Source organism: Cupressus sempervirens, chromosome 7 (assembly GCF_028749045.1).
Source record: "Cupressus sempervirens isolate cs-2001-9-10 chromosome 7, ASM2874904v1, whole genome shotgun sequence".
NCBI classification, from domain to species: domain Eukaryota; kingdom Viridiplantae; phylum Streptophyta; class Pinopsida; order Cupressales; family Cupressaceae; genus Cupressus; species Cupressus sempervirens.
This window is the reverse complement of record NC_143124.1, coordinates 455269198-455288604: the sequence shown is the minus strand read 5'-3', so window position 1 is coordinate 455288604 and position 19407 is coordinate 455269198. Positions and strand designations below refer to the sequence as shown.

General features: G+C 37.5%; 2 protein-coding genes across 5 annotated transcripts in view; one reads left to right on the top strand and one right to left on the bottom strand.

Moving 5' to 3' along the window:
• The window catches only part of LOC149547526 (uncharacterized), a 28751-nt gene extending 19692 nt beyond the window's left edge, over positions 1-9059 (bottom strand). The window contains exon 1 of the mRNA XM_089793644.1: positions 8657-9059. Coding sequence (XP_089649770.1) covers positions 8657-9059 — 403 coding nt within the window. The remainder of the gene's footprint in view (positions 1-8656) is intronic.
• The window catches only part of LOC149547525 (alcohol dehydrogenase-like 6), a 155255-nt gene that overhangs the window by 53407 nt on the left and 82441 nt on the right, over positions 1-19407 (top strand). The window lies entirely within an intron of this gene.

Here is a 19407-nt window from a genome sequence, read left to right as displayed (position 1 = left end):
ATGGCTCTTACAGAAGTATATCGGGCGACTGGAGCAAAGGTCTCTTCATAATCAATTTCGGCCTTTTGAGAAAACCCCTTGGCAACAAATTTGGCTTTGTGTTTTTGAATACTACCATCAGATGCATATTTGATTTTGAATAACCATTTTGAAGATATAACGGATTTTTCTTTAACTCTGGGTACAACATCTCAGACATCATTCTTTAGGATGGATTGGTATTCCTCAATCATAGCATCTTTCCAAGCTTGACATGTCAAAGCCTCTTCAACATTTGACGATTCAATTTTAGTAAGCTCAGTCATGAGTGAAACATAGCATGTTTGATTTCTTGTTCTCTTACTTTCTTTAAATGCTTCATTAGGTTCCACATTATTTTCTTCAATCATTGTTCTTGCCCATAATGGCCTTTTCTTGTTGTTGGAGATTTCAGCATTTTCAAGATTAGATGATGATGAAGGTTCATAATTTTCTATAATTTTCTCCTTTTGATTCTCAATTGTATCTAATTCTATTATTGAATCATCTTCAGAGTTTAGAGAGAGTTTATAGGCTACATCTTCTTCAAATTTAACATCTGTACTGATTTCAACTGATCTTTGTCCTTGAACATGGACTCCCTATCCTTTGATGGTTTCACTATAACCAACAAATATTCCTTTCTTCTTGGAGGGTTATAGTTTAGTACTCTTTTATTTGGGAACATGAATGTATACGAGCAACCAAAGATTCTTAGATGGCTTAAGTCTAGCTTAATCCCTGTAAAGACTTCTTCAAGTGTTATATTCTCTAAGATTGAATGGGGGCATCTGTTCTAGATGTACACAGTTGTATTTGAGGCTCAGCCCAAAATGAAAAATGTATGTTTTGATGCATTCATCATGGCTTTTGCAGCTTCAATGATGGTTTTGTTTTTTCTTTCTACGGTTCCATTTTGTTGAGGATTATAAGGTATTTACTCTCCCTCTGTTAATTTCTTAGGAACGATTGCAAATGTAATTGCATTGCCATTTTGGTATCTGTTTTTCAAATGCATCAATTTCCTCATATATATATATTGCAAATGACACATGGAGAGACATGTCTCCTCATGAGACATGTCTATCCATTATAATTAACAAATTATATAATATTTCATATATTAAATATATAATTAATATACATATATTACATCTCACACTTATATATGAAATATATATGTATATTTATACTATAATCTCATAGGTTTAATTGACTGAAGCTACCAAACACCTACACTCCCTCTTAGCTAGGTAGGATAAACAAGAATATGAACAACATACTACCTCAACGTAAAAAATCGTTTCAAGAATGTCAACTCATTTGACTTACCGGTTTATTGAATGCCAACTCATTTGGCAAATGTCAACTCATTTGACATTTGTAAGTCAACTCATTCGACATTTGAATGTCAACTCATTTGACACTCACTAGGTGCCTTTGAGCAATGGCCTCCTGAACGTCAAGTTTGCAAGATATTCACCAAGTACTATGAGTAATGGCCTCTTGAACATCAATTTGCATAACATTCACCAAGTACTCAAAAATGTTTATAAGATATGTGCACAAACATTCTCATAATGTGTACCATATAAACAGTCACCATAATCTATCATGATCTGCATAGACATTGTAAAACATCCATCATAATAGAAAATTAAGTTATTGTAAGATCGTCACCTTTCAATAACCTCTTCAAATACAAGTTTCATCATTTGGAAGTCGTCACTTCCTCATGACGTACACAAGTCGTAGGCCCAAATAAAATTAGTGTCACGGGGTATATTCATGAATCACAACCCTCTTGACTGTTATGATTTATTGATCACTAGAGAATCCATTTCATCATGGTTTATTCCCTTTGAATCTCAATCTCCCTCTTTTTCGTGCAATTACATTCTCGGCTGAAAAGATTAAGGCACATAGCTCTTATAAAAAAATATACGAGAGAGACTACAATGATTAGATTAATAACACACTCAATGATAATTCTTGTAAGAATTTGCCCAAGGGCAAAATTCACCCAGGAACTAAGAACTCAAACACAAGCACACAGTAGACCAAAGAGAGAGAGTATGATCAGAATGACAATGTATTCAATATGCCCTGCAATGTAATGTAAAAGTACACTAGGAGTGCCTGTATATAAAGGCCTCTAAGATACATCTAGAATGTCTCGTAATCAGCACCATGATGTGTCATACAACCAAGCACATGTCCACCAGATATGGGTTATCCTCCATTAAGCACGAAAGTATGTGCGATGATGTGAGGATAAGCCTACAAGGGTGTGACACGCAAAACAGTGTTGTAGACACCATGTGCTAAAATAGAGTTGTGTACTGCTGTGTTGTCAACATGACAACTCAAAAAGGTGCTCAAACTCTTAAGTGTCTCACAAATAAAAATAATAAAATAATGCATTAACCTAAGTAAACTTAAGTAAGTGTAATAAGTAAATACTTATTTACACCAACAATTCTGAATAATAAAATCATTTTAATATAGATAAAATAAATATCTAATTTACATTTAATCATTTTGTCATATTTGAGTATTTATTAAATATTACCCCTTTATATTGACAAATGTTTTAAAATAATATATATTATCACCCATATTCATAATTATATATCCCACAATATTCTATAATGATCAAAATACATAATAATATCAAACATGGAAAGGAACATTTATAAAACAAATATTATGAATAAAATATACCTTTATTACACTTACCTTATCTTATGTCTTTTCTCCCTTAAGGCAAGTATTCACTTACCATGCACAATTGTCATCCATTTTGTTTTATGCATGGGACTCCATGTTTCCTACGTGTCAATTCTGACCATTGACGATACAAGTGGAATATGCATTATGTCATTGATTTCATCCTATCAAATCTCATAGGACCATGCATTGCATTAAAGATAAGCATTTCTAAGTTCAGATAAAAATGTATATAATAATCGAGCAAAAGTGATAGTCCTGAATAGCATTGTTGAAAGGCGTGCGTCCATAATAGTCCTCCACTTCCACCAGCGAAACAAGATCACTGGCCTCTCTTGTTGGCTGGCTTTCAGGAAGCAACCTAATGCACATAATTTATGGCTCTAAGCACACGCATTTCCAACCACCGATTGAGATCAAACATTGGTCATCCTTAACAATCTTCCGATGTGCTTCAGAAGGGCCTTGTCTTGTGGTGTAGTATACTCATATATTGCAAATCGAGAGGGTGAAATAGTTATGTTCTAAGTGTGGCTCGACTAAAACTAGAGTACTTCCACCGCTGATTAACTAATAGAAATATGTATTTAAGGAAGTAAATGATTAATCCAATATTTGATACTTCTGGTAAATGTTTGATGAAATATGAATTGAACCAGGTATCCATCATTTTGCTGAGTCGATAACTATGTCATCGGATGCTGAGAATTTTCTGCAATTTATGGAAGTACAGAGGCGGCCTCAATGAGTGTACTTTCTACGATTTGTAATTCTTTTATATCAATCATAATTTACGCATGAGAAATCCACCATCCATGAGCCATTAACCCATCTATCAAACCTCGTAGTTGACCGCTTGTGCGAACATTTCCCCTTTGTATACACTGTCTCTTCACATTCTTTCCTAAGTCAAGTTTTAATCAAACCATTCTTTCCATTCATGGTGTGTTCATGCATGTTGTACAATATATTCTATTAATCAAACTCTTATTACATATGCAATCTGGTTTTGATACCATGTTAATTTCTTAGGACCAATTGCAAATGTAATTGCATTGCGATTTTGGCATCTGTTTTTCAAATGCATCAATCTCCTCTTATATATATTGCAAATGACACATGGAGAGACATGTCTTCTCATGAGACATGTCTACCCATTATAATTAACAAATTATATAATATTTCATATATTAAATATATAATTAATATACATATATTACATCTCATGCACTTATATATATATATATATATTTATACTATAATCTCATAGGTTTGATTGACTGAAGCTACCAAACACCAACACTCTTTTAATCCTAACATAAATGCACAATTCTTTAAAGTTTTAAGATATATATTCACCCCCATTATCGGATCTTAGAGTTTTTATTTTCTTGATTGATTTTCCACTAAGGCTTTGAATTCTTAAAATTTCAACAATACTTCATTTGACTCCTTAAGTTTTAAGAAATATATCGAAGTTTTCTTAGAATAATCATCGACAAAGATCATGTAACACGAAAATCCCCATAATGATGGTGTTGACATTGCACCGTATAAATCAGTGTGGACAAGTTCTAGTACATTTTTAGACTTATGTTTACTTGGAGGAAAAGGCCTTTTAGTGTTCTTCCTTAGAGCACAACCTTTACAGATTCCAATATAATCAGATTTTAAGTGAGGTGATCCATTAGAAATCTTTCCTATAGTTGTAGGGCATTGCATCAAAGATGTCCTAATCTTCTATGCCAAATCTCATTATGATTTGATATTTGATGTCTTAGTGCATGTTTTTGATTATTGCATAGTTTGCATAAGCTACCATCTCTAGATAGCGTTCTTAATGTTAGAATTTTTAGGCCAAAGTAACACTTTATCTTCATGGAAGGTGACGCAATACTCTTGATCAGCTAGAGTTGAAATATAAACCAAATTTTTCTTTATGCTTGGTACAAAGAGAACATCTTTTAATTATAAAGTAGCTCTGGTTCTTATTTGAATTGAACAGGTCCCTATTCCCTTCATTGGATAGGTGGAATTGTCTCCAATGGTGACTTCTTCAGTTGAATGTACTTCAAAATTTCAAATTGGTCCCTAAACCCGGTTATGTGTCTTGAAGCTTTGCTATCAATTATCCAAGTGTTTCTATTTGAGTTTAATTCACTTGATAAAGCTAGGTAGAATACAAGATTCTCAATTTCTATAACTTAGGCTATGGTTGCTTGAGCTTTCTTTCTTTCTGGGTAGAACCTGTGTGTATGTCCAAACTTATCACACTGGACCTTAGTAAGTTCTTTGTTTTTGTGATTTTGATAGTTATTTTGTTAGAAGTAGTTATCTTTCTTTGGTTGTATTTATTTATTAAATGGGATAAACCAAGGTATCCCTTATGTAGTTTGTCCTCTAGTCCACATGTGAAGGACATGTCATTTACTTGTCCTCTTGTTCATGTCTGAGGACAACTCTTTTTTGTAAGTTCTTTATTAAGGAAATTAGTTATTCCTCCTTAAGAGGACGATGGCACTTGTTATACACACACTTATGAATGTGGGAGTTATAAAATGACGACTCCTCCCATCTCTATGTAAGAGATGCTCCTGTCTCATTCTATATACAACACAATGACAATGTAATTCTTGTAATAAGCCTTGCGGCTCCATTTTCCCTCTCCCTCTCTCTCTTCCCGTTCTTTAGGCATTTGCGTCATTTATAGAATTCACAAGGGGTTTTCTTTGCTTTCCCCTTTCAAAATTTCATGCTTCCATGTTTGTTGATCCTTGGAGGACTCTCTTGGTTATGGTAAATCTTCTTCATATCTAACTCTCTTGGATTATTTCCTCTCTTTCGGTTGAATTTCTTTTTCTTCCCTTTGTTACTTGAATTTGCATTTAGAGCTTGAATTTCTCCCTATTTATTTGGGTAGATTCCTCTTGAGATTAATCGGGATTCTTCTTGAGTGCAATTGTTCTTGAGTTGATTGAACTTAGGTAGAGAAGGTTGACTAATACATTGGATAAATGATTCCCATGAGATTGGTAACCCTCTAAGAGCTATTAGAGATAGTTCCAGATCATCAACATTATTCTCAATAGTAGAGATATGATCCCTTAATTCAGTGATTCTCAAGAAGTAAGATGAATTGTCTCTCCTTTAATCATTTGGATATTTAAGAGCTGCTGCCTTAAGGTAAGCAATCTGCTTGCATTGTTGATTTCAAACATATTTTGAATGGTTTTAAATACTTCATAAGCAGATGTCAATTTTGCTATTGATGGAAGGATGTGATCTTTGACAACATCAACGATTTTTTTTAGCCTTGTTGTCGCGTCTCTTCCAAGCTGTCTTATCAGGTTCATTTTCAGGCATCTTAACATCTTCTTCTATATATTTCTAATTCAAGTTCTTGAAGTATTGCTATAATTTTGATTTTCCATGAAACAAAATTTGAGGCGCCTTCAAGTCTATCCTATACTCTGATACCATTTACCATCTTGCTCACTTGTAATTCTGATAATGAATGTTACATCCCAATTTTTTACCCAATTTAAAATGTTCATATAGCCGTTGAGGTTCACGTGAAGTCAGTTGACAGTTCAATTTTTTTATAATCTCGCGAAATGGTAAAATGGTTAGTCGTTATAATTTCATGTGAAGATAACATGCTAGTTAATCGTTATGATGATATTTTAAAGCTATTTTAGATAGTTGGTTATTTATCATGAATTCATGGGAATTGAAAAGGTGGTTAGCGGTTATGATCATTTATGATTATTAACTTGTTATGGTAATATGATGTAACTGTGGAGAATTTCCTTGTAGGGAGCACATCAAAAGTGGTGGGAGCATTGTCAGAAAAGAATGGGGCACATGGGCACCACCATCACTGGGCAAATATGTATGAATCTTGAATAACCATGGCTAAAGGTAAACGACTAGGCAAGCAAGAGTGTACGTTGGACAATACCATGAGCTATTTGGACAATCAATAAAACATTAAATATTTAAACATAATTAAACTTCGTACCTTTAAATGGTTTATGTTGGCATTCTAATCACTTCAAAATATTATATATATATATATATATATATAAGAGTATGGTGCCACTATAGTATTAGATTATACAAGCTCATCTATGTTAATATACGTATACATAAATATGCGTATACCTTGAGAGGATATGAAAATAAAATAATCTCCCAAGTATACGTATTTAGATATGCGTATCCTAATAGGTATAACTTTGGACAAAATAATAATATGATCTCACCATTCGAATATCTATATATATATATATATATATATAAAATTTTAAATTATTCTTTTGATTAGGAGACCTTTGAATTCTTTCCCCATAATTATAAGTCTATAAAAGATGAGAATGTATAATTGGCATCTCTTTTTAAAAAACGGTGAACCAAGAAGCCTATAGAAGTTGATGAAAGCCAACTTCATAGCTCGCCAAGATCATTGGCATGCAAATAACCTGCTGAAGAGAAACCGAAGAAGGAAAGGTAGGGCTTGGAGAATCTCAACGGTGTGAGAAATTATATTGCAACAATGAATAATGAAATTGCTGTGTAAAAATACAATGGGAGAGTCTGTTTATAAAGGCCTCTAGGAAGTTTGTAGAACAAGCTAGAAAGTGCTAGGAGATAAGTATGACTAGGTAGGAACAAACTCCCGTGTTATCAACAACTCCTAGATGACAACTAATAACTAAATGCATTTATCTAAGTAAACTTAAAGTAAAGTGTAAATAATAATTATTTACTCTAACACCCCCCCTTAAGTGCAACTTACGGGAATGCACTTAAGCTTACAAAAGCTAAGATGAAATCCTATGACGGAGGTAAATGGGGATCAGCAAGATCATCATCCTCATCATCCGTGAAACAGAGTGGAAGAGAGGAGGGAGTAGTGGGAAGTGAAGTAGGCACTGGAGGCGGGGTATGATCTGCAGGAAGGCTCTCATCAAACTGGACATCTCGTTGAAATAGGACCTCTCTGGAATTAGGATCGAACAACTTGTAAGCCTTAACATCTTCGTAGTAGCCAACAAAAATGAGTTGTCTGCTCTTCTGTTCCATTGCTTTCCTTTGAGCATTAGGTACAAATGCCCATGTACTCCCAAAAACTCAGAATGACGATACATCGGGCTTGACATGAGACCAAGCCTCCTTAGGAGTCATGTCGAAGTGCCTTGTTAGGCATTTGATTCTGAATATAATTGGCACAATTGACTAACTTTGCCCAAAAACACAAATCCATGGACCTGGATTGAATCATACAATTAGCCATCTCCCGAAGTGTTCTGTTTTTTCTCTCGGCCACACCATTCTGCTGAGGGGTGTAGGACACTGAAAATTGATGCTAAAGACCATGATCAGAGCAAAAATTCTTGAAAGCTTGGTTCGCGCACTCCCCCCTATTATCTGTGCATATCTGCCGAATAGAAAGATCAGACTGCTTCTCAACAAATGTGTTAAAGACATGAAATGAATCAAAGAAATTAGACTTGTACTTCAAAAAGTACACCCATGTACGTCTGGAGAAGTCATCAATGAATGTAAGCACATATCTGGCACCAAAAAAAGAGTAGGAAATGACATGAGGTCACTATGAATCAACTCCAAAGGCGCCAAAGCATGAGTGGCTCGTCCATGTGGAAAAGAATTCCTATGTTGCTTGCCAAGTGCACAACCTTGACAAACACCATCTTTACAGGAAATTTGGGGAAGCTCAAGAACAAGTGCCTGTGTGCTCATCTGCTAAAGATATCTGTAATTGACATGGCAAAAAATGCTCATGCCAAAGCCCGCTTACTGAATCTGCATGTGCAACAAGACATGAACTTGTCATCAGAAGACTCAAATCCATCAAATCTGTAGAGGCAAAATGCAGAGTCAACACTCTCAGTAGCCACAGTCATCTCAGAATAGTGTAAGTCTCGGATAACCACATCATGTGGTGAGAACTCAACTGTCTTACTAGAGCCAGAGTGGCAAATTTGATAGATGGAAAATAGGTTCATCGAAATGTCAGGAACACAAAGAACATCCTGAAGAGAGCTCTCGGTTAGTGCAACAGAACCAAAAACCATAATTGAAAGTTGTGATGAGTTCCCAACAACAATCTGTGAGGTAGCACAAGGAGCAATTGAAGTGAGCAACTTCAGAGTGTTTGTCATATGGTGAGAGGCACCGAAATCAAGAATCCAGGTAGGCCCTGAAGTCGTAGCTTGAGTAAAAAGAGCATGACCTTTCCCTACAGGGGGGGGTGAAGACTTTGGAGTGGAAATATGATGCTCTTTCATGGCTTCCTCTAAAGCCTCCAAACGCTTCCAACACCTAGAAATGGGATGTCCATCCTTGCCACAAAAACTGCAGGTCTCACTTGATTTCTTCTTGGTCTTGGAGGTAGACTGAACAAACTTCGAAGAATCTTTACCCTTTGGAGGGTTAGCTGGAGGTGTAGGATCAGTTTTTGGTGTGTCTTTCTTTAATTTGGCTTTCTTCTTTGATTTCCCTTTAGAAGATTGAGCAACCAATGCTTGGTTAGAAGAGCCAGAGACATCCACCTATTGGATCTTTGCCTGTTTCGATGTCAACCGAGCATAGAATGTCTCAAATGAAGGCATCGGGTGTCTGTCACCCAAGGCATCCATAGTGGAGGAGAAAGTGGAAGAGAAGATCTGATATTGTCCTCGCAACTTTGAAAGTATCAAAAAGATACACTCATCATTTGTTTTGGTTTTCCCACATCCTTGCAAACTTGTACGCAGAGATTTGAACTTCATCAAGAAGTCTTCAATAGTGGGGAAGCTGGCTGGTGTCAAAGAGGTCAACTCTGCATCAAGCTGAAGTGCCTAGAACTCATTCATTGTGCCAAACAAAGTTTGGAATTTGGTCCAAATAGCTCGTGGAGTGGTCAAACCATCCAAGTGAAACAGTAGACTATCTAAGATGTTCAGTGCAATCAATCCCATGGCTTCATCCATTTTGTTCCCGTGCTGAAGATCTTCAAAAGGACGCTGCAGAACAGGTTGGTTCACATCTAGACAGGACCATAAGCCTCTTGACATGAGAAGCCTAGTCATTTGTGCTTTCCAGGTGTGATAGTTGTGCGGCGTGAGCCGAGTCACAGAAGGATCTGACATTGAGAGAAGAAGACGAAAGTAGAAGGGTCTTATTTTGAAGTAAATTATAGAAAAGAAAATGTCCCCCCCCCCCCCCCCCCCCCCCCCTACAACTAATAAAGATATCCCTCAAATACCAAAGAAAACAATTATATAAAGCACAAAAATTGAGAAAAGAACCTGGATTCCGGATGCAGAGAAGGAGAAAACAAAAGCCTCTACTTCAATGCCAAAAATGGGGCTCAAACGAACTCAGAACGAAATGAAACCAGCATCATTGTCTCCATCTCTGAACAAGCTTTTCGGCGCTTCTTTCGGATCAGAAAAATACCTCTGCATGCTCAAGTTATGGCCAAAAAACCTACTGCTGCCTTAAAAGACAAGCTCATTGGAAAATTACAGACACGCAAAAGATTTGACGAACGTACGATCGTTAACTAGATATTGCCAGGAAAAAAATCGACTGTCGGAATGCTGACATCTGCAACCAAAAAATGGCGTCATCATGTCGGAAAGTGACATCAGCAGGGGGCCCGATCAGATTACTTTAGCCTGTTGAAAAATGACATCACTGTACAGAAGCTGACGTAATTGGTCGGAATGCTGACATGGGTAGGCTGAAATGCTGACGTCGGCTATTTGAAAATGACGTCACATCTGCGCAGAGGTGGTTGGTGGTGCCGTTGACAGAGGTTGTGGCTGGGCGGAGGAAGAAGGTGGTGCTGCGGTGGTGGGTGGTGGGCCAGCGGCGCAGCAGTAGCCGCGGAGCGGCGGTGCTGCTGGCGGAGGCGGTGCCTAGGCTGCGCACTGGTGGTGCTGCAATGGCCGTAGGGCGGTGGCTGCTCTGCTACCCTTTTTAAATTTTTGCGCAATAAATGCATCTGTACGGCCTGCTAGGGGGAAATTTTTTTCTTTCCTGACACTACACTAGCCGAAAATCAAAAATTTTATATGAGTTCTGACTGAAACAGGTCTTTTAAGAGCAATAACAGTGTCTGTTTAGGCCCGAAGTGCCCTGAAAAAATGCTCTTACCCCTGATTGAAGAAAAAATCACAAACAAACTAGGGTTTGTGTCTTCGAATCACGGCTTCAAAAATCTTTCAAACTAGGAAGTAGTAGGGAGGCTCTGATACAATGTAAAAGTTGATGAAAGCCAACTTCACAGCTCGCCAAGATCACTCGCATGCAAATAACTTGTTGAAGAGAAACCGAAGAAGGAAAGGTAGGGCTTGGAGAATCTCAACGATGTGAGAGAAATTATATTGCAACAATGAAAAATGAAATTGCTGTGTAAAAATACAATGGGAGAGCCTGTTTATAAAGGCCTCTAGGAAGCTTGTAGAACAAGCTAAAAAGTGCTAGGAGATGAGTGTGACTATTAGTGTAGTTTTATATTTCCTAGTAAGTTATTTATTTTTCCCTATATTGCTAGGTTTTTCCTACACTTTTAATAATCTCACTTAGGTTAATAAAGCATGTCTTATTAGGTGAATGGTTGTAAGGTGTTACCTTCTTACATGTGAGCATCCATTAGTTATCTTGGGAAGATACTTTGCTATCTTTAGTCTGATAGATGGTTGCTCCTCATTGGTCGGTGTTGCCACATCCTCTCTCTTCCTAGCCTATATAAGTATGCTACTTGACTTGTATTTGAATCTCTTGTTTTTGCATCCTCTTAATGCTATTTTGCTTCTAGCATTTGCATTACTCTCTTCGAGACTAACTTTGTGTTGCTATTTTGATTTTGTATCATTTGCATTCATAGTTTAGATATTTGTTCTTTGCATTAGTTTTCTGGGTTATTAATCTTTTCAGATTCTAACATGGTATCAGAGCTTTTCTATGTGCAAGAGTAGATTTTAGTTTCCATATTTGAGAGATTTCTTGGGGGGGGGGGGGGATATATCTTATTGTAGTTTTTTGAAAAATGAAGTATGCTCTTTTCTTGCATCTTTGGATGATTTTGAGAATTAGAAAAGTTTTGATAAAAATGTTTTTAATCTCTGGGGTTTTAATCTCAAATTTGACAACCAACGTGCATATTTGATGTTTTCAATTAGTATTGCAGGTTCTAGCATGCCATTGATGGACTTAGGAAGCTGATTCAACATTTGCATGTCATCTTTTGGTGGTTGGAGTCGTTTCTTGGTTTTTGGAGTCGCTTTTAATTGTTAAAGTCGTCTGAATTACACTATAGCTACATCTTCTATACATCATCAAGAAAAACGCTTTCTGGGTTTTGTTCACAGCACCGAAAAACCATTTGTGTATCTTTTATTTTTTGCATACAAGCTGTATATTTTGAAAAATTGGGCACGGAAAGCTACAGCCATACCCCTCTTTGTTGGCAGTCGCAAATTTGAATGCAGTTTACAAATGTCTCGTTCTTGCTCATACGGACTCTGATTTCAACGATTCTTGTTATGACCTTGGCTATTTTTTTGTGCTCTATCCACTAGTGGAGTTGGTATTTGATTTTCATACATAAATTTTTCAAAAATTGCAGATTCTTAGCCGTGACTGTGCACAGTTCTCATTTTGGAAACTTCAGAGGATCATAACTTTCTTATACAACCTCATACTGAGGCGGTTCTTTTTTGAAAGTGCATATTTTTCGAGTAGATTGTAGTGGTGCTATTTGTTTTCTTGGTTATTGTGCCCAAGTTTCACTTTCAGCATATGCTCTTCATGAGGGTTTGTAATATATTGAAATCAAGACCACTAAGTATTTCTTGCTAGTGGTAGTTGTAAATGCACTAAAATAAAGTGCCAAATCATATTTCTTTGAGGGGGGGGGGGGGGGGGGGGAGGTTCTTTAATTGAGTAAAAAGAGGGGGCATTGTCGTGGTTGGGTTCTTTTCTTTTTAGCATTTCTTCTCTGCATTTCTTCATCATGGATCAAATAAATATGCCCATCCTAACTCCATACAATTACTTTGAGTGGAAATCACGCATGACAATTCACTTAAAGAAAGTTGGATTAAATAGGATCACTATGGGACTTGAAACTGAACCTGATAAAGATGAAGATAAGCTTAAGTGGTTTAACAAATGTGATGAGGCATATGGAACATTGTGTTTGTTTGTTTCTCCTGACTTGCTATTTCACATTGAGTCTTTGGATACACCAAATGAAATATGAACAAAGCTAGAAACACTATTTGGCACACAAGATTCAATGAGGGGTCATATGTTGGAAAATGAACTAATTAGTTTAAGTCTAGGCAATTTCAACACAATCTAGGATTTCTTCACCAAATTGAAATCATTAAGGCTGCAGTTAAAACAATGTGGAATTGGAAAGAAAGAGGAACAACTAATTTTTAATATTCTCACTAAGCTAAGTTCAAAATATTCTGTGTTTGTCTCTACCTTCTATGCTACTAAGGGTGCACTTGGTACTCAATTCACCATGCCATCTTTAGATGATTTTGCTGTCAATCTCACTCGAGAACAGGACAAGCTAATCTAGATGGGCACTCTTAAGTCCTCTAAGTCACATGCCTTGGCTGCCAACCAAGGCACAAAAGAACAAAAAGAACAAAGTAGTAACAACAATAGTAAGGATGAGAAACAAAATAATAGCGAGGAAAAGAAGGATCAGATACCGATTGCTTCAAAATTAACTATTGATACCTCATCTTCCAAAGGCGATAAGCCTAAGAAAGAAAAGGTCAAAGGTGCCTATTGTAAAAGACCCGGTCACGATGAACATAAATGTTTGAAGAAACAAATTGATCACTTGACATACATTTTTGAGAAGAATAATATTAGTGTTCCTGAGTCTATCAAACAAAGTTCTAATGAAGGGTCTAACAAGGCAAAAGAAAATAGCAAGGGGAAAGGAAAGGGCAAGGCTCTTGTTGCAATTGCTTCCTCACCATCCACTTTGGTTCTTGATTTGGGTGCTTCGCACCACATGGCTTCATCTAAGGAAGAACTTGCATCCTTGGAGCCGTGTACTATGCCTTCTATTTTGATGGGTGATGGCACTCCTGTTGAGGTGTGTGGGAGAGGGTCTGTTGATGTGGGGGATGGCACATTCCATGATGTTCTTTGTGTACCCTCATTATCAACTAATCTCCTATCAGTATACCAGATCACTCACACAGGTTCAAGCAAGCGGGTTGAATTCGCTCCTGAGTCCCTGGAGATACGTGAGTTGCACAGTGATTCTATAGTTGCAGTTGGGAGAGCAGATCATCAATCACGACTCTCTATTTTCTCACTTTGTTCCTGATCCTCCTTCCTCTGTTTTGCTCACTCACTCTAATTATGTGAGTAAATTATGGCATGAGTGGTTTGGCCATCTTAACTTCCGCTATTTGTATCAGCTCAACCAACAGAGCATGGTCATAGGGTTGCCTTCAATTCAGTTCTCAGGCGGTGTTTGCCAAGGTTGCATTCTTGGTAATCATCCTAAGGAAAAGTTTGACAAAAGTAAGGCATGAAGAGCTTCACAGATACTAGAGTTAGTTCACAGTGATTTGGCTGGTCCATTTCAACATCCTTTCAGCAGGGCCTGATATGTCCTCACATTCATTGATGATCTTTCTTGATATACTTGGGTGTACTTTCTCATACAAAAGTCAGAGGTATTTAATCATTTTCAGGACTTCAAATTTTTTGTAGAAAAGTAATCCGGGAAAGCCATCAAAGTTTTGCGCACAGATAATGGTGGTGAGTATGTCAACCATCAGTTTGAAAGATTTTGCACTTCAGAGGGGATTGATTTATATCATACAGTTCCATACAATCCTTAGCAGAATGGTGTTGCAGAACCTAAGAATAGATCCTTGAAGGAAATGGCAAACTATATGATTCACTCTAGATCTCTTGCACTACAGTATTGGGTAGAGGCCATTAATTGTGCTTGTTATATCTAGAACCGTGTTCCTCACCGAGCCTTGAAGGGAGTTACTCCTTTTGAAGCTTGGAGCGGTCGAAAACCATCAATTAAGTACTTTCGAGTTTTTGGCTCTCCTGCATGGGCCCACATTCCTACAGAGAAATGTAAGGCCTTGGATCCGCAAAGTAGACCTTGCATATTTGTAGGTTATCCTAATGGTGTTAAGGGTTATTGGTTGCTCCACCCTACTACACATTAGTTATTCATTGAGAGGAGTGTTCAGTTTGAGGAGGGATCTTCAAGTTCACTTTCTATCACTTCTCCAACTCCTACTTTGACTTTGGAGTCACTTGGAATACATGACAGATCTTCTGATGAGTCAGATTCACCTGTACAGTCTTCTACCTCCACTTATGATGCAAAGAGTTATTCAGAGAACTCACCTCCTTCCTCTCCCATTCATCATTCAAAGGTTAATGATTCCCCTCCAGATTCTCCATCTTTCGGTCCACTTTGGGCTAGACAGACCTTGCAGTTCGCAGGTGATTGGGTTGGGGATCCATCAGACACTAGGTGGACTCGTTCACAATTCCAGGATGCTCCACATGTCTTCATTGCTACTGCCTTAGATCCACAGTCCTTTCATGAGGCTTCTGGTATTCTTGAGTGGGATACAGCTATGCAAGAAGAGTATAGTTCCTTAATGAGGAACCACACTTGGGATCTTGTCCCTCCCAAGGGAAGAAAACTTGTTCGATGTAAGTGGATCTATCAAACAAAATTTGCAGCAGATGGGTCAGTTGACAAACACAAGGTTCGCTTGGTCACCAAAGGATTCTCCTAGGTTCGTGGGATTGACTACTCTGAGACTTTTGCGCTAGTTGCCCGAATGAATTCCATTCGACTTGTTTTTGCCATTGCTGTAGCTAATTGTTGAGAAGTACATCAGATGGATGTGAAGAGTGCTTTTCTTCATGGTGACCTTCATGAGGAGATCTACATGGAGCAACCACAAGGCTTTGTTCAGGATTCTTCACTTGCGTGCCATCTTCAGAAGTCTCTCTATGGCCTCAAATAGGCTCCTCGGGCCTAGTATGCCAAGATGGACTCCTTCCTTCTACCAGTTGGGTTCACTCAGTGCCATTCTGATCCTAATGTCTACATTTTGCAACAGGATGATTGACTTCTATTTTTGGTTTGGCATGTTGATGACTTTCTAATCACAAGAAGTTCTTCACCCACCATTAAGGCTGTCAAAGTGGCCCTTTAGGACAGTTTTTTGATAACTGACTTGGGCTTGTTGCATTACTTTCTCGGGATTCAGATCTTTCAGTCTCCTTTTGGGATCACCATCACATAGTCCAACTATGCTCTAGATTTACTCTCGAGGTTTCATATGGCTGACTTGTAAGCCTTCTCCGACTCCCTTTCTGGAGTCAAACTTGAGGCTTAGTGTTCTCCACTTGTTTATGGCACTTTGTACCGCGAACTTGTTGGGAGTCTCATTTATCTGACTCATACGAGACTTGACATCTCATATGCTATAGGCATGGTCTCTTGATTCATGTAGGAGCCCCGTGAGTTGCATTGGAAAGCAGCCAAGCGGATCCTTCACTACATTCAGGGTTCTCACAGTTTTGGGATTCACTACGCAGTGGGTATTGAGCTTGATTTGGTGGGCTACACAGATTCAGATTGGGCAGGTGATTCTTAGGAGTGCAAGTCTACTTCAGGGTACAGCTTCTCACTTGGTTCAGGTCCTATTTGTTGGTCGAGCAAAAAGCAATCAGCTATTGCTCTATCTTCTACTGAGGTTGAGTATTGGGAGGCTGTAAATGCCGCCATTGAGGCCATTTGGCTTCAACATCTTCTCATTGAGTTTGGTATCTAGATTAGACGACCATCAGTCATATTTTGTGACAACCAGAGTGCCATTCAGATCTCACAGAATCCAGTTCATCATCAGCGGAGCAAACACAGAGGTCCACATGCACTACATCCGGGAGCTCATCCATGGTCACGTCATTGACCTTCACTATTGTTCGACTTCCGAGCAGGTTGCTGATATCTTCACCAAATCCTTCACTGAGAGCAAGTTCCTTCATTTGTGAGCTTTGCTGGGGGTGTAGGATGCATCATCTCTTGGGGGCCCTCTTCCTCTCACTCGGAGTCTTGACTTTTTTTAGGGGGGTCTCTTTTCTCTCTCTTTCGGGGGAATCTTATGTACATGGGTGACTTGTTGGGACCCATTTCTACATCCACCTAAGCTTCACTTATGGGGGGGTGTTAGTGTAGTTTTTTATTTCCTAGTAGGCTATTTATTTTTTCCTATATTGTTAGGTTTTCCCTACACTTTTAATAATTTCGCTTAAGTTAATAAAGCATATCTTATTAGGTGAATGGTTGCGAGGTGTCACCTTCCTACATGTGAGCATCCATTAGCTATCTTGGGAAGATACTTTCCTATCTTTAGTCCGAAAGATGTTGCTCCTCATTGGTCGGTGTTGCCACCTCCTCCCTCTTACTAGCCTATATAAGCATGCTACCTGGCTTGCATTTGAATCTCTTGTTTTTGCATCCTCTTAATGCTATTTTGCTTCTAGCATTTGCATTACTCTCTTCGAGACTAACTCTGTGTTGCTATTTTGATTTTGTATCATTTGCATTCATAGTTTAGATATTTATTCTTTGCACTAGTTTTTTGGTTTATTAATCTTTACAGATTCTAACAGTGACAACTAAGCATATGTCCACAAAAGGTGGATTATCCTCCATGTGGGTGAGAAGATAAGTATGACTAGGTAGGAACAAACTCTCGTGTTGTCAACAACTCCTAGATGACAACTAATAACTAAATGCATTTATCTAAGTAAACTTAAGTAAAGTGTAAATAATATTTATTTACTCTAACAAAGCTAACTATTGTTTTTTATACTACTATCAAGAGCCACGGCTTCTTCCAAGCCTCTATATTATTTCTGTATGACTTCTTGCTCGAAACAAGTCTAAGAACCAACCCCGAATTCTGTAGCTCTACCTCTGTTCCCTCATTTCTTCTCTTTCCTTATTTCTACGACTAGCATTGAAGATGAATCTAGGTTATTGATTTCGTCATTGAATGGCCTTTGATTTTGAGCTCCACATATTGAAAACTCAAATTTCAAGAGTTGGCTGTTCGGAGTTAAGCAAAGTTCCATATCTTTCGTTGATTAGGTTATGCGATCAGCTTACCCAAATCTTATTTGGTGTATGTTATGCATTCGATAGTATAGATACAAGGATAGTATCACTAATTTCTAAATATCGATGCTTTACTGTGATATCGAATAGCACATTCGATGAAGCTATCTCACCATGTTAGTCTGAACGAAATACACATGCCATGCTAAGAATACCTCTTTGTTTCAATTGCTTTTCCAGATTCAAGTTTTAATTCTTTGAAGTTCCTTATGTGAAGTTCTCGAGTCTTGAGAATTGTATTGTGACAATACTGACTTTATATTATTTTTCCCATCAGTTGAGTTTCAACATATGAGTTGATCTCCTTTCAGGTTAGACATCCAGGACTCACTTGACTGGATGGCCAAGAAAGAGGGTGAAGAGGTGGAAGAAGGTTATGCAAAAACAAGAAAACAAAATCAGAATTGATATGATATATTTATTATTTAAAAATAAAAAGAACTATTCAATAGCTCATGTTGTCCAATTCATATACTCTATTGTCAAGTTGATTGGTGGAATTATGTACCATGATGCTCAGTTGGCTAGACAAAGTGTTCCATGTCTATTGCGGGTAGGGAGGGCCTTTCTAGTTAGAGAAAGTGTGGGGATAAGTTTAAGGTCTGTGGTTGGGAGGTTAAGCCCTTGATAATGTTTCCCCTTTTCACAAGATGTCAGGACATGCATTAGACACATATGAGTTAAGCATTCAAACATTTATGGGTAACAGGTATTTTACTTTTATGATGTTTATTCAAGTAGAAAATAAGATGGATTGACTTATATCATCGTTTCAGTTATTTCCTTAAATGAAAGCAACTCTTCTCGTCAATGTAATTAGCAACTAGTTAGGTCGGTTGATCTTCCAACTGAACATGGAATATATCTATATGCAAGATACGTTTATTTGATGGATTGTTATTTCAGTCTTCCATTTATTTGAATAATGAATGAGCGTATTTTCCTAATTAAATGTTATTGCCATAGTTAGCAATGGAAGGAGAAGGGATGATACAAAGGTATTTGAAGCCCTAAATGATACAATAGTATTTGATGCCCTAAATGATGCAATAATATTTGATGCTGTAAATGATACAATGGTAATTGATGCCCTGATTAATATAGTGGTATGTGATGCCCTAAATTTTAAAGTGGTATAGCTAATTGTTCTTAAGTGGTATTTATGGATTAACCTGGGTTTTGTAGAAGTATCCCTAGACGGATTTCGTTCTTGAATTCTATGGTATATAGATTTTAAATTCTGTGTTAAAATCATTAATGGTGTCTTCAATTGTTAGTTATGAAATTTTCCGTTTAACTGATTGTAACCATTAAACTTTCACATGAACATAACCGATATAAATATCTTCCTGTGAATATGAAGTAATAATTATATTTCTTTGATATGCTATTTGCTAGTTAAGACTCGGGAAAAGTGGCTGTTACAATGAATTCTT